This window comes from Myxine glutinosa (genome assembly GCF_964187855.1).
Source record: "Myxine glutinosa chromosome 6 unlocalized genomic scaffold, kmMyxGlut1.1 SUPER_6_unloc_1, whole genome shotgun sequence".
Classification (NCBI taxonomy): Eukaryota; Metazoa; Chordata; class Myxini; order Myxiniformes; family Myxinidae; genus Myxine; species Myxine glutinosa.
The window spans coordinates 496879-513047 of record NW_027616353.1 but is presented as its reverse complement, the minus strand read 5'-3'; the positions used below and the strand labels follow the sequence as shown (position 1 = coordinate 513047).

The window sequence follows — 16169 nt, the reverse complement described above, 5'->3', positions numbered from 1 at the left end:
ACAAAATCCTATATATGTTTGAGGTAAAAACGTCAACATAGGCCAAAGGTCAACCACTTTTTTCTAATTTCTAAAATCCTCAATTTTCATCCGATTGACTTCAACTTTGAATAGGATTTTCATATCAACTAACTGAATTCAACCACCAACTATTTTTGAGATCAGCATAGGCCAAAAGGTCAACATAGGCCAAATTTCTAAAATACTCAATTTTCATCCGATTAACTTCACATTTGAAGCGGATTTCCATTTGTGGTGACGGAATTCATCCCACAGCTATTTTTGAGGTCAACATAGAGACTAGATTTCTAAAATCCTCGATTTTCATCCAATTGACTTGAAATTTGAAGAGGGTTTGCATATCTGGTTACTGAATTCAACCCCGATAATTGTTCACTTCAACATAGGCCAAAATGTCAACATAGACCAGATTTCTAAAATATTCAATTTTCATCTAATTAACTTGAAATTTGAAGAGTAGGACAAATTTACCCGTGCGAAGAGTACTTTAACTGCAGCGTTGCCCAGGTAAAAAAGGGAAAATTTACCAGGTGGCACCTCCCCTCCTCCACACCCGCCTGCCCCCCCCCCCCCACACACACAGACACAAAGTTGTATTTGTACCTCGAGTTTGGAGTTTGAAACATAAAACATGTGGACAGAAGACATACTAACAAAAAGAGAGCGATAGAGATAGAAATTGTGATTGTGATAGAGAGATTTTGGCCTTTTATAGGAATAGATCTAAAAAGGTCCGATTGGTCTAAAGCTCTAAATGGCCAAGGTTCAAGCTGCATAATCTCTCTGAAGGGTGGAAGGGACTTATGGGGTGTAAAGTTTTAAAGGATATAAAAGGCCAAATGGGTGAAGGGATCTAAAGGTGTCTAAAGTATTGAAAGGGTCTTAAAGGTAAAAGTGGTCTTTAGGATCGTGGGGTCTAATGGTTCTAAACTAAAGGGTCTTATGGATCTTTTTTGGTCATCAGGGTATTTTGGGCCTGGGTCTTCAGGATCTTTAAGGGTCTTTGGGGTAGTTTGGATCCTCAAGGTATTTTGGGTTACTTGGGTCTTCAGGGTCTTTATGGGTCTTCAGAGTATTTTGGGACTTTTGGGTATTCGGGGTCTTTTGGGTCCTCTGGGTATTCTGGGTCCTCTGGGGTTTTGGGTATTTTCATCTTTTGGGTATTTTGTGTCTTTTGGGTCTTCTGGGTGTTTTTGGCCTTCAGGGTATTTTGGGTCTTCAATGGTCTTCTGGGTCTTTTGAATTTCTGGGTATTTTGTGTCTTTTTAGTCTTCTGGGTTTTTTAGGGCTTCATGGCATTTTGAGTCTTTTTGTTCTTCGGGGGCTTTGGGTTATTTTGGGTCCTCTGGGTATTTTGGGTATTTAAGGGTCTTCATGGTCTATATGGTCTTGGGCGACTTAAAGGTCTTGGGGGACTTAAGGAGTCTCCAAAGATCTAAGCAGTCTAAATGATTTTGCTAAGGCTTATTTTGGTGTTTTTTGTGATTAGAACCCTCTGAATTATCTTCAAAAATGGTGTCTAAACAAACTCAAACACCCATGTTTTTCATTCATGCATCCTCATGGAGTTTGAAAATGTATGCACACAAAGTTTGGGGCCACTACGTTTAGTGGTTTTGGAGTTATTTCGGAGACAAATACACACACACTGCCTTTTATCTATCTATAATTCCAGTAATCTCTGTATGTCTGTATGTCTGTGACCGCTGTTTCTCGACAACCACGGGTCCGATATACTTTAAACTTGCCAGGTATATTGCTGGGGACCCGAGGATGTGCCTTTTCAAGGTTTCATATTAATCGGACAAGTAGTTACCGAGCTATGTCCAAAAAACGATTCAACCAATCAGAGAGCAGCGAGCTATCACGTGTGCCGAACGTGGCGAACAGACTCTGCCTCGGACGGCACATTTGAGAGCGTATTCATTTATTTCACGTTGGCAAACTATGTTGGCGTTAAACTATGTTTTAAAACTAATTAAAACTAATTTGCGATTCTTTCGCTTTCCTGCGCGTTTGTGCACGCTATGGCGATTTCTTTACCAAACTCCGCAAGCCGTTCGCTTTGGACCAAACCATTTCATGTAAATAGAGGGGGGGGATTGTCACCGTACTCGCAAGCCGTTCGCTTTGGACCAAACCATTTCATGTAAATAGAGGGGGGGGATTGTCACCGTACTCGCAAGCCGTTCGCTTTGGACCAAACCATTTCATGTAAATAGAGGGGGGGGATATAATTTTAGATATATATATAGTACGGGCATGCCCTAGTTATTATAGATGTCATAGAATATTCTTACTTCAATGAGCCAAACCAATCATGAACTTGGTTGGAAGGTTTGGAGCAATTATGCGCGTCTGGCATTTAAGAGTTAAAGTAAAAGTCCAGAGGTTTTATATATTTTCTCCACGTGCAATACAGCATCGATCCCCCCCCCCCCCCCCTACAACTCCCTCCCACACAGAATCTTGTTTCTCACAGTCTGGGAGTCCTTTAGGTGCTTTTTTACAAACTCCAAGCGGGCTTTCATGTGTCTTTCACTGAGGAGAGGCTTCCGTCTGACCACTCTGCCATAAAGCCCAGATCGGTGGAGTGTTGCAGTGATGGTTGTCCTTCTGGAAGTTTCTCCCATCTCCACACAGGATCTCTGGAGCTCAGCCAGAGTGACCATCGGGTTCTTGGTCACCTCTCTTACCAAGGCCCCTCTCCCCCGATTGCTCAGTTTGGCCGGGCGGCCAGCTCTAGGAAGAGTCCTGGTTGTTCCAAACTTCTTCCATTTACGAATTATGGAGACCACTGTGCTCTCGGGAACCTTCAATGCAGCAGAGATTTTTTTGTAGGCTTCCCCAGATCTGTGCCTCCACACAATCCTGTCTCTGAGCTCTGCAGGCAGTTCCTTCGACCTCATGGCGTGGTTTTTGCTGATATGCATTGTCAGCTGTGAGACCTTATATAGACAGGTGTGTGCCTTTCCAAATCATGACCAATCAATTGAATTTACCACAGGTGGACTCCAATCAAGGTGTAGAAACATCTCAACGATGATCAAGAGAAATGGGAGGCACCTGAGCTAAATTTCAAGTGTCATAACAAAGGGTAGGAATACTTATGTCAATGTGATATTTCAGTTTTTTATTTTTTCATAAATTTGCAAAACTTTCTAAAATCCTGTTTTCTCTTTGTCATTATGAGGTATTGAGTGTAGATTGATGAGGGAAAAAATGAATTTTAACGTTTTCAGCATAAGGCTGCAACATAACAAAATGTGAAAAAAGTGAAGGGGTCTGAATACTTTCTGAATGCACTGTACATGTCAGTATTGGAAATTGTTCTGGTCCAGCTACTTCTCGCATTTGCTCTTGCACAGACGTGTGCACTTCAACTTTGCCCTCATGCACTTGCACAGAGTGCAGGTACTCGTGCAAGTGCTCTTCGCATCCAGGTGGAATACATCCTTGGCGAGGGGCAGCGAGGTCCAAATGGGAAGCAGCTTGTCGTCCTCTTCCTTCCACCCATGATTAGTGGGGTTGTTGACAGGCATCATGGACCTTTTGGCTGTTGTCCAGATGCTCGCTTGGAAGACACTCCTTTTGAGATGTTGATCCAAAGCATCACTTGTTGAGGGAATTCTCTCCACGTCCCTAGTCTTCTGCGAGAACACCCTCATTCGGACGAGGTCAACGTCATTGTCCTCGTTTGACTCATTGCAGTACAGCCTTCTAACAAAGTTCGTTGCCACTTCTTTCAGCCTTGGCGATGTTTGGAATGGAGTGTCGACGATAGTTGCAAATTCCTCCATGAGGGATGGCACTTCGTGCATTAACTTGCAGCAGTGTCGCTTGCCCTTAAACTTGAAGGAAGACGTGCTGTCTGATCCAGTGAATGCGTGGAAGAGGGCCATGGTTTGCACGTTGTCGTGCCCAGGTTTGTGGCGATAGTGTTCAGTGAGATCATTCTGGTTGTCTTTCCCGCTTTGAAGGAGATCCAGATTTCTGCGGCTGGATTCAGAGCCTTGATGTGATGGAAATTACTCAGAAGGATTATGACGACATCTGTGTCTCCAGTACGAACCATCCCAAGTGACGATGTTTGGAGGGCGTGGAGGAGATGTACTCGGACACGAGTGTCAGCTTCCTCATGGTTGCATTGATCCATTGGTGGACTGTCTCCAACATGGTGGACTTGATCACCTGCAGTGATGTAGACATCCTTGTCATATGGGAACTGTCCTTCTGTTATCTTTCATGACAGGAATGAGAACAGTTCCTTCTTGTTATCAACATTCGCCAGAAACGTCTGCCAATTTCCTGGGATTTTGGCAGTACCAGATACGCGTTGTCGGTGCCTGTTCCTCGTTTTTCCCTTGTGCCTCCTTTGATTGTCAGTGCACGATACTGGTCCCAGACAATGTCTACTCTTGTCGACCTGTTCAAGTCGTGGCAAACTCTTGGGCAGAATACCTTGTCGAAATATGAATCAAAGGTGTTTCTTTGGACAGTTGTAACAGGAAGTGAGTGTATCAGTACTCCACCGTGTCAATAACAATGAAGTCGTAAACATCTGGTGCAACTAGCTGCTCGTCGACAGAAATAGCACTACTCGTACTGGCTTGCATGATGTATACCAACAAATCTGACTTGGTACAAGAGTTGAGGGACCCTTCGGATGACAACGCAGGTGGGTATGGGGAAGACTCGTGAGGAAAAAAAATCCTCCAAATCCCCCCCCCCCCCCCCCCCAATTTATTTTTGATATGAGTGCTTGACACTCGAAACAAAACTGTTCTATAGGCCCTTACCTTCAAATTGGTACTGAAAACGAAACTTTTGCATCATTTTGAAATGACTGAGTGTCTGGGCACCCCACCAATAGGCTCCTTCCTTATGAACAACTCTCCCATCAGTTGAAGTTTCATGAAAATCGGTTTAAAATTATGACCTGTAGGCCATTGTCAGACAGGCAGACAACAGACAGACAAAATAAGGCACAAGACCAACCAATATACTTGAAAAATATCCAATTTTGCAAGTAACAAATGGAGTGAAAACTGAGTACTCCCTTTCAACGCACGTCATCACCAAACCCCGCAGTGCCTGGAGGTGGAAGAGGAAAGGAGCGGTGTACAATAAAAAAACAGATTACTAAACACTTTAAATAGTGATTTAGTGAAATCTGTACATCATTTATATCATAAATAATGATTTAAAACCAGAAACTAAATAATTTAATGGTGAAATATAATTTGGTAAACACTATAGTATTCGAAATTAAATGTATAATTTGTGCATGGCACACAGATACATCTCGGCAGATGTCCGCTTGCTTTGCTCCTGTGCAATTCTCCCAAAATTCCCCCATCCTCCAAAATGAGGTCCTCACTAGTCACTACACACTTGTGTTACTGCAGTTTCATTTGGTTTTCAGATAACAGAAAATTACATTGAGTTGGGAACAAAACATTTTAGGAAACAGTCATCGACAACACACTACTTAGATTCAAATACGATCAGAAATGCAACAAAAGAGCGTTAATCAACTGTCACCAAAAATATATCCAGTTTATAGAATCTAATAAAACTTGTCTTTTTTTTATCACAGGTGAGATGGATAGTAAGTTGGCGACCATCTTAAAGTCTCAATTTCAGGCGGTCCAAAACACAGTGCTGGAACCCGCCGAGAGCCAGCTCCAGATGTATCGTGAACTTGTCGCGCAGAACAGGGACCAGTTCGCTGGGATCGATTTTGATCTCCGCCAGGAAACCATCGACGGGTACCGGAAGAAGCAGAAGGAGGCGGGAACGCAACCGAAATATCACTTTATTAGTGCCATCCACTCACTGTACTACGTAGAAGACCACACCGACTCCATTGGATATCTATATGACTGTCTGGAAGAAGGCGGCATTTTGCTGATTATTGTCATTTCAGGTGAGGACACAAGTAGTGCAACCAATGGTGCAACCGGAATCGGGCCAAAAGGATGCATGTATATCTGTGTATTTGTTGTTGTTTAGTTGGGCAAGCTTATCTTTTGCTTTTTGCAAATCAGAAAACTGATATCTTTTGCTTTTTGCAAATCAGAAAACTGATATCTTTTGCTTTTTGCAAATCATAAAACTGATATATTTGGCTAATTAGAAAACTACATTATTTGTATTCTATTACGACGATGAATGTTATTAATCTTAGTGGAGGAAGGCGACATTTCAACGGAGTGCAAGCATAGGCGTAGTTTGACTTCTCTATTTGCGGAAGGGGGGTGGGGGGGGGGGGGCAGGGGCTTAATATAAATAATGGGTCTGACTTCCAAAATTACCGTTTGTTAGTGTAGTTACAGTGAACATGAAATCACAAATACAGTTTATGTTCATTATTCAATCACCCTTGTTTTTGTTTTAGCCTAATTTTAGCTCATTCCCTTCACAGTCTGTGTGTGTGTGCGTCTGTGTGCATGTGTGTGAATGTGTAAGTGTGTGTATGTCAGGGTTTACCCCTCTATTCCCTCCCCCCCTCTCCCAAAGAATGATCATCTGACCAACCTCAGACAGTTGCAAAATAATTTATAAAAGGAATATATATATATTGTTACGGTCCGCGGATAAGGATGTTGTTTGCCGAGCGAAGGCACCGCGGCCGAACAGTTGTTCCCCGACTAAACCCGATTCACCCAAACGTTGGCCGTATCACGCCACAGATACTCAATGTGGAAAAGACTAAGACCACGAATGCAAAGAGGAAGAAGAAGAAGACGTACAGAAGAGTAACGGGGTTTATTATTATTTACACACACATAAGCAAAAAGAGCAGTCACGGGTATTTACAGCGGACATGAAAACGCAGGTGACACAGTGAAAATTACTAGTTTATACAGACTTAGTTACTACCCAGGACAGCACGAACAAAACAAACTCACGTACGCAAATGGGGAACTTGCAGGCAGGAATGGCTGGAAAGGATGAGCAGGTGGGATCACAGGGCACAGCGAGCAGGTCCACTCCGGGCGGGAAGCGGGGAGCCGGCAGCTCCTTGTAATCCGCTTTACAGCGCACGCCGGCAGCTCCTGGTATTCGGCTTTACAGCGCACGCCGGCAGGGTCACTCGCTGCCCCGTCAGGGCTTCACGCGGCTGGTTGAAACGGGGCTGGACTCATCTGCCGTATCTCTTTGCAACTCGTTCGTAAAAGTTCCTCTGCTTTCTCTTGGACCCTTTCTTTGTCGTGTACCTCTCCACGCAGCTCAGCTCGTATTCCCTTCCTCTCACTTCTCTCCAGCGCGGGACTGACACGCCCTCTCCCCCGTGCTCTGTTTCGTGACCTTGTATGGTAATCCCACGGGCTTGTCTCCTTATTTGGGCATGGCGCCGACGGCACGCTCCTCGTGGCGAGCCACAGGCTTGTTTCCTTATTTGGGCATGGGGCTGAACAGCCCCGCCCTTCGTGGCGCGCCCTGGGCTTGCCTCTCCCTGGCGACCCCACCCCTCCTGTTCAAATAGAGCACGGAGCACATATTCACTATCGCAGCGAAATGAGAGGGCGTGCACCCCATGCTTGTGAACTGCTTTACCCACAGATGGAGAGTTTGGCTGGGAAATGGAATTATTGAAGGGGAGCTATTCTTAATTGATTCGGTGCAATGGAGTATTATTTTAATGGAAGACAAGGCCTTACCCTAAAACACATAATAAGATATAAGCTACTGAACAAGGGTTTTATCGTGTCCTTCAATGTGGTGTTTCATGGAATAACTACCGAGACGCCCTTTTTACCTTTACACAACTCTGGAGGCAGGAGGGGCCATATCCAACCAATGTTACACAACAATTTACCACTACAATACACACAATCAAAAAAATGCAATCCTCATATCCGCAACAATATTATATATATGTATGTATATATATATATATATATATATATATATATATATATATATATATATATATATATATATATATATATATATATATATATTGTTATGGTTCTCTACGCCAGCCTTCTTCCCCTTATGAAGGGGGGATTAATCCCCTTGTCTTTACTGGGCCTTGGCGGAACCGAGACTTATTACGTCCCTCCCGGACACACGTGGAGTAGGGTTTCGGGACTACTTTCTCGCTCATACCTAAGTACCCGCGCTGCCCTGGGAGTGAGGAAACAAGCCTCGCACGAACCACGTGTGATGTTGGTACGCCGAGCGGATTGCGTACACGTGGTCCGCGCAGTCTTAACTAGTGGAACCCGATTGGAGCGATCTTAATCGTGCCACGCATAGTCAACTGGAGAAATCACAGAAACGATCGAATCAAGAAGAAAGGAAGAACAGATGGGATTAATTATTCCCACACGTATATACAGTTCAAGGACGAAGAGACAGAATAATCCTTAAACAGTCTTAACTTATCCCTGGGACAACGGGCCCATCTCACACACTCACACAGGGGATTGCAGATGGGCAGGTGTTCCCCAACGCATCTAGGGATGGTCCTTGTCCAGCTCTCCACGGCCCCCGGCACTTCCCGCGAAGATGGTGGCAGGCGAAGGCAGGGACTCGTAGCGTGTCTCTCGAACAAAGGGATGATGATCGGGCGGAACGGTAGAGGGCGGACTTTAGCGCAGCTGGCGGTTACTCAGCCTCGTTCACTCGCGTGGCTGAAATGCGCTATTTCTTTATCAGCGCGTCTGGCTGTGCCCGCGTATATGTAGCGACCAACTCCTCTTCTTCAATACACTTGTTGTTGGTTAACGCGCGCGTTCCCGTGCAATGGTCAAGTTCATCAGGCAGTACAACGCGAGTCCTTATCTCTCTCCCTTGCAGCAAGTCAAGTCCTCTTAGCCCTCCGATGCAAGTCCTGTCGAGGGCTTTGGCAGCGGGTTTTATAGCTACGCCCCCCAAACCTTCTGGAACTCACCAGACTCTTCTCACCACGCCCTCTGACACCGCGCCGCCGCCATCACCCTCGAGCTCTGATTGGCAGCTCATGCTTACCGTCATCGCTCCTGCCGCTCTGCCTCGACTCCGCCCTGATCCTCCTCTGCCTGCCTCGTGTTAATTCGCCCAATATGAACCAACGGTAACAAACTGGATTGAGGCTACCGACGTAGGATGATCGGTGGCAAGTAGGGCCTATTTTCCTGGCTCCTACTCAAAGCAGAATTAACAAAGCAGAGGAACTAAGCTCACAAATACTAAGACATAACTATACTATCGCGAGGCGACATGTTGCTTGTGTGACTAACTATGGGGGACAGACTTTAACCTTTATTACACTCACTTGACAGACTCAAAACCGCAACAATATATATATATATATATATATATATATATATATTGCCTTATATATATTGCCTTATATATATTGCCTTATATATATATATATATATATATATATATATATATATTGCCATTTATATATATATTGCCTTATATATATATATATATATATATATATATATATATATATATATATATATATATATATATATATATATATATATTAGCGGGGTCACCCGTGGGAATCCCACGGGCATGGATGTGTGTGACATTTCGACATATTGAGTTAGATGCTGCACCTGCACATTCAGTTATATAAAATGGTTACTGGCAATTGATCACATCCACAAATGATGTAATCCACACAATTTATGTACTTTACATAACGTTAATAGGAATACATGCCCGTGTAGATGGGAAATACAGTTTGTTTGAAATAAATCACAAATATCAGAAGAAAGTTTTTAAAATTTAGAACTATTCTCACTCAGAGTTAAACATCACCGTAATATTATGCGGTTGCTTCAACGTTTTCGGTGAATTATATGTCATCATTGTGAGATTTTTTTGGAATTTTTTTTTTTGAAATGAGATTTTTATATTTAAAAAAACGGCAAAAAAGCATCAGAACAGCTGTGAAACAGCATCAAAACAGCAGTGAAAAAGCATCAAAACACTATCAAAACAACAGTGGAAAGCATCAAAACAGCAGTGAAAAAGCATCAAAACAGCAGTGAAAAAGCATCAAAACAGCAGTGAAAAAGCATCAAAACAGCAGTGAACAAACAGCAGTGAAAAAGCATCAAAACAGCAGTGAAAAAGCATCAAAACAGCAGTAAAAAGCATCAAAACAGCAATAATGGTCCGGTGATTTTTCAATCACCGCAACTAAATGTGTCGGAGTAATTAACTATTTTCCTTCGTGCCCTCCTTTTGTTGCCTGAATGGTGTCACTGCAGGACCTCTGGGTAAACAACATTACGGGTGAAGATTCCACTGTGGCCATCAATTTTTCCCTGTTGGCCATTACTGACTACCTTTACCTTGACATCCTCAAATCGTTTAGCACGCGACAATGCAACATATAATTGGCCATGGCTGAAGACGGGTTCTGGTAAGTAAATCCCAACTTTGTGTAATGTTTGATCTTGACTCTTGTTTATTGAGAAAGAGAATGCCACACGAACTGGAAATTGATGGCGTTTTGAGTACGAATGGTAGTGTTGTATCGGAAGGTGCAATACTAATCCTGGGTATAAATGTGCGTGTTACTTTGTGACTGCCAGAAATTATTTCTCCATCTATTATGTTTGGCAACAATCTTTTAACAACCAATCTTGCACCATTGCACAGTCCCTGTTTCGGATCAAAGTTACGGAGTAACATGATGACAGCACCATCTTTGAGACGAAGTTTGTGCAATGGCATTCCAGAAGGAGTTAATTGATTTAGGAATTCCATAGGATAATTTAGTGCCTCTTCAGGGTCATCACAGACAATGGAATCAGCGCTGAAGTACGTCTTTTCTTCCCCAGGAAATGCATCCAGTATCTCATGGTTGATCACAAATGTGGATTCACGGCTCGTTGTGCCAGCGCATCATAGTTTGAATGGATTTCGTTCAAATTACCGAAAACAGCCTCTGCTAAAGAAATGTTGTCTTCTACACAGATACGATCAGGCAGTCGTATTAAATCTGAGTCAGGAATTGTTTCCACAGTCCCATTTCCAACCGACAGTAACCATTTTGAGAATTCTTCGTCATCATTAGCTCTCATGTTTGATTTTAAGTTCAGCTGTTTGAACTTTGGCCACAACTTGCTACGCTTGATGCATGTGGCGATGATTGCTGCAGGTGCAGCGCGAGGTACAACGGGCAAAACCTGCCTGAAGTCCCCACCAAGAAGTAAGACCTTTCCACCAAAAGGAATGTTGTTGCTGGTTACATCCCGGAGACATTGATCAACAGCCGCTAAAGCATATGCTGGAGCCATAGGTGCTTCATCCCAAATGAATAGGTTGGCCTTCCTTAGAGTATCTGCATCTTTACTCGTAGGTGATATGTTGCATGTGGAGTTTTCCAAAATGGGCACTGGCAATTTAAATCGATGGTGCGATGTACGGCCCCCTGCTAGCAATGTTGCTGCAACGCCCGAGTACGCCATTGGAAGAACCAAACGACACTGGCCTCGCAAGATGTGCAGAAGCGTATTATAGAGAAAGGTCTTGCCACTTCCGCTCGGTCCATCAACGAAAAACAACCGGTTGCCTGTGTACTGGTCCCTACAATGAACGGCCTGTAGGACCTCATCTACAATTTTGATATGGTCATCATTTAGTAGTTGTCTGTTGTTTTCACCTTTTTCATGTTCATCTATAATAATAATAATAATAATTCATTTATTTTGTATAGCGCTTTTCCAGAAGCCCAAAGGCGCTTTGACAGAGTGGAAAACATAACGCATAACAATACATGAAAACAACAATTGCAAAAAGACAAGAATCAATCGGGAAATATTTAAAGCAAAAGGAGGGAGAAGGAGAAGAGATAGTCAGGGGTTAAATGCTGTGGGATGAATGTTGAATGCAGTGTTGAACAGGTGGGTCTTTAGTTATGGGGCCAGGTTATGGAGGGCTTTGTATGTCAAGAGGAGGATTTTGTACTGGATTCTCTGGGGGATGGGGAGCCAGTGAAGCTTGTAAAGGACGGGGGTGATGTGGTCACGGGTCCGGGAATGGGTGAGTAGACAGGCAGCGGAGTTCTGAATGTATTGGAGTTTATTGGTGATTTTTGAGGGTGAACCATAGAGGAGGCTATTGCAGTAGTCCAGACGGGAGGTGATGAAGGCGTGGATGAGGGTTTCTGCAGCCGTGGAGGAGAGGGATGAGCGGAGACGGGCAATGTTTTTCAGGTGAAGGAAGGCTGACTTTGTGATCTGTTTAGTGTATTTGTCGAAGGAAAGGGTTTGGTCAAAGATGACGCCAAGATTCCGGATGTGAGGGGAGGTGGATACTGGGATACCGTCGATGTTGAGGGCAAAGTTATGGGTGGATTTTGTGAGCGTTTTTGGGCCAATGATGATTATTTCAGATTTATCACAGTTAAGCTTGACGAAGTTGATTTGAAGCCAGGATTTTATTTCAGTGATGCAGTTTGTCAGGATAGAGTGGGTGTCGGTGGAGACGGACTTGGTGGAGATGAAAAGCTGGATGTCATCGGCGAAGCAGTGGAATTGGAGACCATGACGGCGGATTAAGTGACCGAGGGGGGACAGGTAAAGGATGAAGAGGAGGGGGCCAAGAACCGAACCTTGGGGGACACCTTGGGGGAGGGGAGCAGTGGGGGATTTGCAGTTATTGATGGAGATGAACTGGCGTCTGTCAGAGAGGTATGATTTAATCCAAGAGAGGGCAGTGCCGGTAACGTTAAAGGTGGATTCAAGTCGGGTGAGGAGGATGGTGTGATCGATGGTGTCAAAGGCAGCACTGAGGTCGAGGAGGACGAGAATGTTGAGGTTGCCAGCGTCAGAGGAGAGGAGAAGGTCGTTGGTGATTTTGAGGAGAGCAGTTTCAGTACTGTGGTTGGAGCAGAATCCGGATTGGAATGTTTCATACAGGTTATTGGCAGAGAGATGATGTTTGAGTTGAGTGGCTACAGCGCGTTCCAAAACTTTTGACAGAAAGGGTAGGTTGGAGATGGGTCTGAAGTTGTTTAGGGTGTCAGGGTTTAGACCAGGTTTTTTTAGAATGGGGGTAACAGCAGCAATTTTGAGGGAAGGTGGGACGATGCCTGTAGACAGGGAGGAGTTTATTGTTGCAATGATAAGTGGAGAGAGAACAGGGAGGGAGGCCTTGACAAAGCTGGAGGGGATGGGGTCAAGAGTGCAGGTGGCAGTTTTCATTCCTATGAGGAGTTCAGAGAGGTCAGTAGGGGAGATTGGGGAGAACCGAGACAGGAGATGGCAGGACAAGGGGGGGCAGGTGGTTGGAGGAGGAGCAGGTGCGGCGGTGGTCAAGCTGTTGTAGATGTTGTCAATTTTGCGTTGGAAGAAAGAGAGGAAGGAGATGCAGTTGTCTACTGTGAATGACTGGGTGGTGGTGTTCAGGGGGCGGAGGAGTTTGTTTATTGTCGAGAAGAGTGCTTTTGGGTTTCCGGAGCCAGAGTGGATAATTTGAGAGTAGTAGGCGGAGCGGGCGCGGGAGAGGGCATCTTTGTAGTGTTGTAGGTGGTCCTGGTAGGCTTTGGAGTGAACTGTGAGACCCGTTTTATTGCGGAGTCTTTCAAGTTGGCGAGCACGAGTTTTCATCAGGCGGAGTTCAGGGGTAAACCAGGGAGCAGAATGGGTGAAAGAAACTGTTTTGGTTTTTACAGGCGCAAGCTGGTCAAGGCAGGAGGAGAGAGTGTGGTTGTAGTAGTCAGTGAGGTCGGAAGGGGTGTGGAGGTCAATGAAGGGAGAAGTGGACATTTTTTCAGAGAGGGTGGATGAGAATGAGGTAGGTGAAAGAGCGTTTAGCTTACGGAAGTTGATAGTGCGATAATGCCTTGGTGTTGGGGCGGGGATGTTGATGGTCAGAGTGATGGCTAAGTGGTCAGAGAGGGTGAGGTCGGAGCCAGAGAGATGGTGCAAATTTAATCCAGTGGAGCAGATAAGGTCCAAAATGTGACCACGGATATGGGTAGGAAAGTCGACATGTTGAGTGAGGTTAAAGCAGGTGAGTAAATCAGTGAAGTCAGTGGTTATTGTGGAGTCAGTGGAGTCCATGTGGATATTGAAATCACCAAGGAGGAGGATTGAGGGGGAGAGGGAACATAGCTGGGTCAGAAAGTAGGAGAAGTCAGACAGGAATGATGGGTGTGGTTTGGGAGGGCGGTAGACCACAGCCATGACTGACTGCGTGCGACCAGAGAGTTTAAAAGCCAGGTGTTCAAATGATGGAGCAGATGAGATGGAGATGAGGTTGGTCTTGATGTCTTGACGGTGGATAACGGCAATTCCACCACCTCGGCCCTCCGAGCGTGGTTTATTGACGTAGGAATATCCATTGGGTGTGGTGAGGTTGAGTGTGTAGTAGTCCAGAGGTTGTTGCCAGGTTTCGGTGAGACAGAGAAAGTCCAGTTTGTTATCCAGGATGTATTCGTTCAGGATGAGGCATTTGTTGTTGAGGGACCGGGTGTTGAACAGGGTGAGCTTGATGTTGTTTTGAACAGCAGGGATGAATTCAGGTGATTTAGCCAGGGTTCGTAGGCAGGAGGTGCGATCGTGTGCGTTGCTGTGACCAGGTGCGCTGGGACGAAGAGTGAGAGTGCGTTGAGCCGACCAGAGTACGGGGATGGAGTGACCTGATTGCAAATAAACAAACTTACGACCGGAGCCACGGTGAATGTACCTGGGTCGTCGGAGGAGTCCATTTGATTTGATGGCAGAGATGCATGATGGGGTGGAGCGGGTATTGAGCAGAAGGAGTCTTGCGGCGGAGTACCGCAGAGCCATGCCAGGCAGGAGCAGAGAGACGAGCACGAGGCCAAGGTTGAGGAGGTGAAACAATGGTCCCAACCCACGAGAGTGGGCCCGAGGAAACGAAGGAGCCAGGTAGGTGAAGCCAGGAGCAGAGCCGGGACCAAGCAGAGGGCAGGCAGGAGCAAAGAGACGATCACGAGGCCAAGGTTGATCACGGCAAAGTGGCAAATGCAGCGGAAATCGACCGCCGCCGCTACAAATCTAGATCACGGCGGGAAACCGCCACCAAACCACTGCGATGCTCACAACCCACGAGAGCGCGCCCGAGGAAACAGCGAGCAGGCGAAGGAGCCGGGCAGGCGAAGCAGGGAGCAGAGCCGGGGCTATGCAGAGGGCAGACTCAATGGCCAAAAAATCCGCACGACCACCAAAAAAGCAAGCAACTGACAGTGGCCCGGTTGAAGAAGCGGCGAGCATGTGACGCCTGCGTCCTCTTCATACCGGACCAGAAGCGGCGCCATCTCCCGGTACATACTGATAATCATCGCTTGAAAGATCTTCAACAGTGTCTGGAGGTACTGGTAACTGAAATGCTTCCAAGGTCTGTCCATGTCTCAGGAGGAAGGACTGTATTTCTCGCAATGTCATGAAAATACTTTGTTCCAATATATGGCCGCTGTGCACAAAATCTTCGCAAAGGTCGTTTTTATATTTTTCCCACAGTGCCGACGTGTCTGTTGGTGTGCAGAATATGCATACGGTTGCAAAAAGAGATCTCAATTGTTGTGGCATGGCAAAGATAACTCCATCAGCTAAGGACCTGTCCCATTCTGTATCATCTTCTGTTAAATGTAATTTCCTGGCTGCATCCTTGTATGTTTCACAAACTGCTCCATCTACGGTTCTGAGATCTTCAAATGATGTTTTACCAGGACAGTGCAGCAGGAGTACACGAAGATGAAAGCGCTCAATGTCCATAGGGCTTGCCGAAACCATGCGTCCGATAACCTTGTTGCCGCCCCGGCGTCGAAGTTTCCATGTCTTTCGTCCATTTTCAAATACGTAATATTTTGGAATGTCATGGTACAGATAACTTCGTGCCTCAGGGTCTCTCTGGTTTAACTGAAACCAAGCTGTAAGTGTTGTACCCCTATGTCGTACAATGGCTTCTTCCTCGTTACCATCCCTGAACACAACAGTCTGCAATTCAGGTAAGTGTACCGCAAGTCTGGTGATGGAATGGGACTGTTTGTGCATTTCAAATTCCATAAATCTCCATGCTGCCTCTGGGGCACTGACATATCTGCAGTCCAAATAGGTCTTTATTTCGTCCACCTCCACTCTCCCGCGCTCTCGAATTTCGATGCTGGCACAGTCATGTCCCTTGTACACATATTTAAATAAGTACTTTATACTCTTTAT

The 16169-nt window shown here is 45.2% G+C and overlaps 1 protein-coding gene across 1 annotated transcript in view; it reads left to right on the top strand.

The window, feature by feature from the left end:
- Positions 1 to 5589: 5589 nt before the first annotated feature.
- LOC137429068 (histamine N-methyltransferase-like) overlaps positions 5590 to 16169 on the top strand; it is a 50202-nt gene continuing 39622 nt past the window's right edge. Inside the window, exon 1 of the mRNA XM_078768601.1 lies at positions 5590 to 5950. Coding sequence (XP_078624727.1) covers positions 5626 to 5950 — 325 coding nt within the window. The 5' untranslated portion in view covers positions 5590 to 5625. The remainder of the gene's footprint in view (positions 5951 to 16169) is intronic.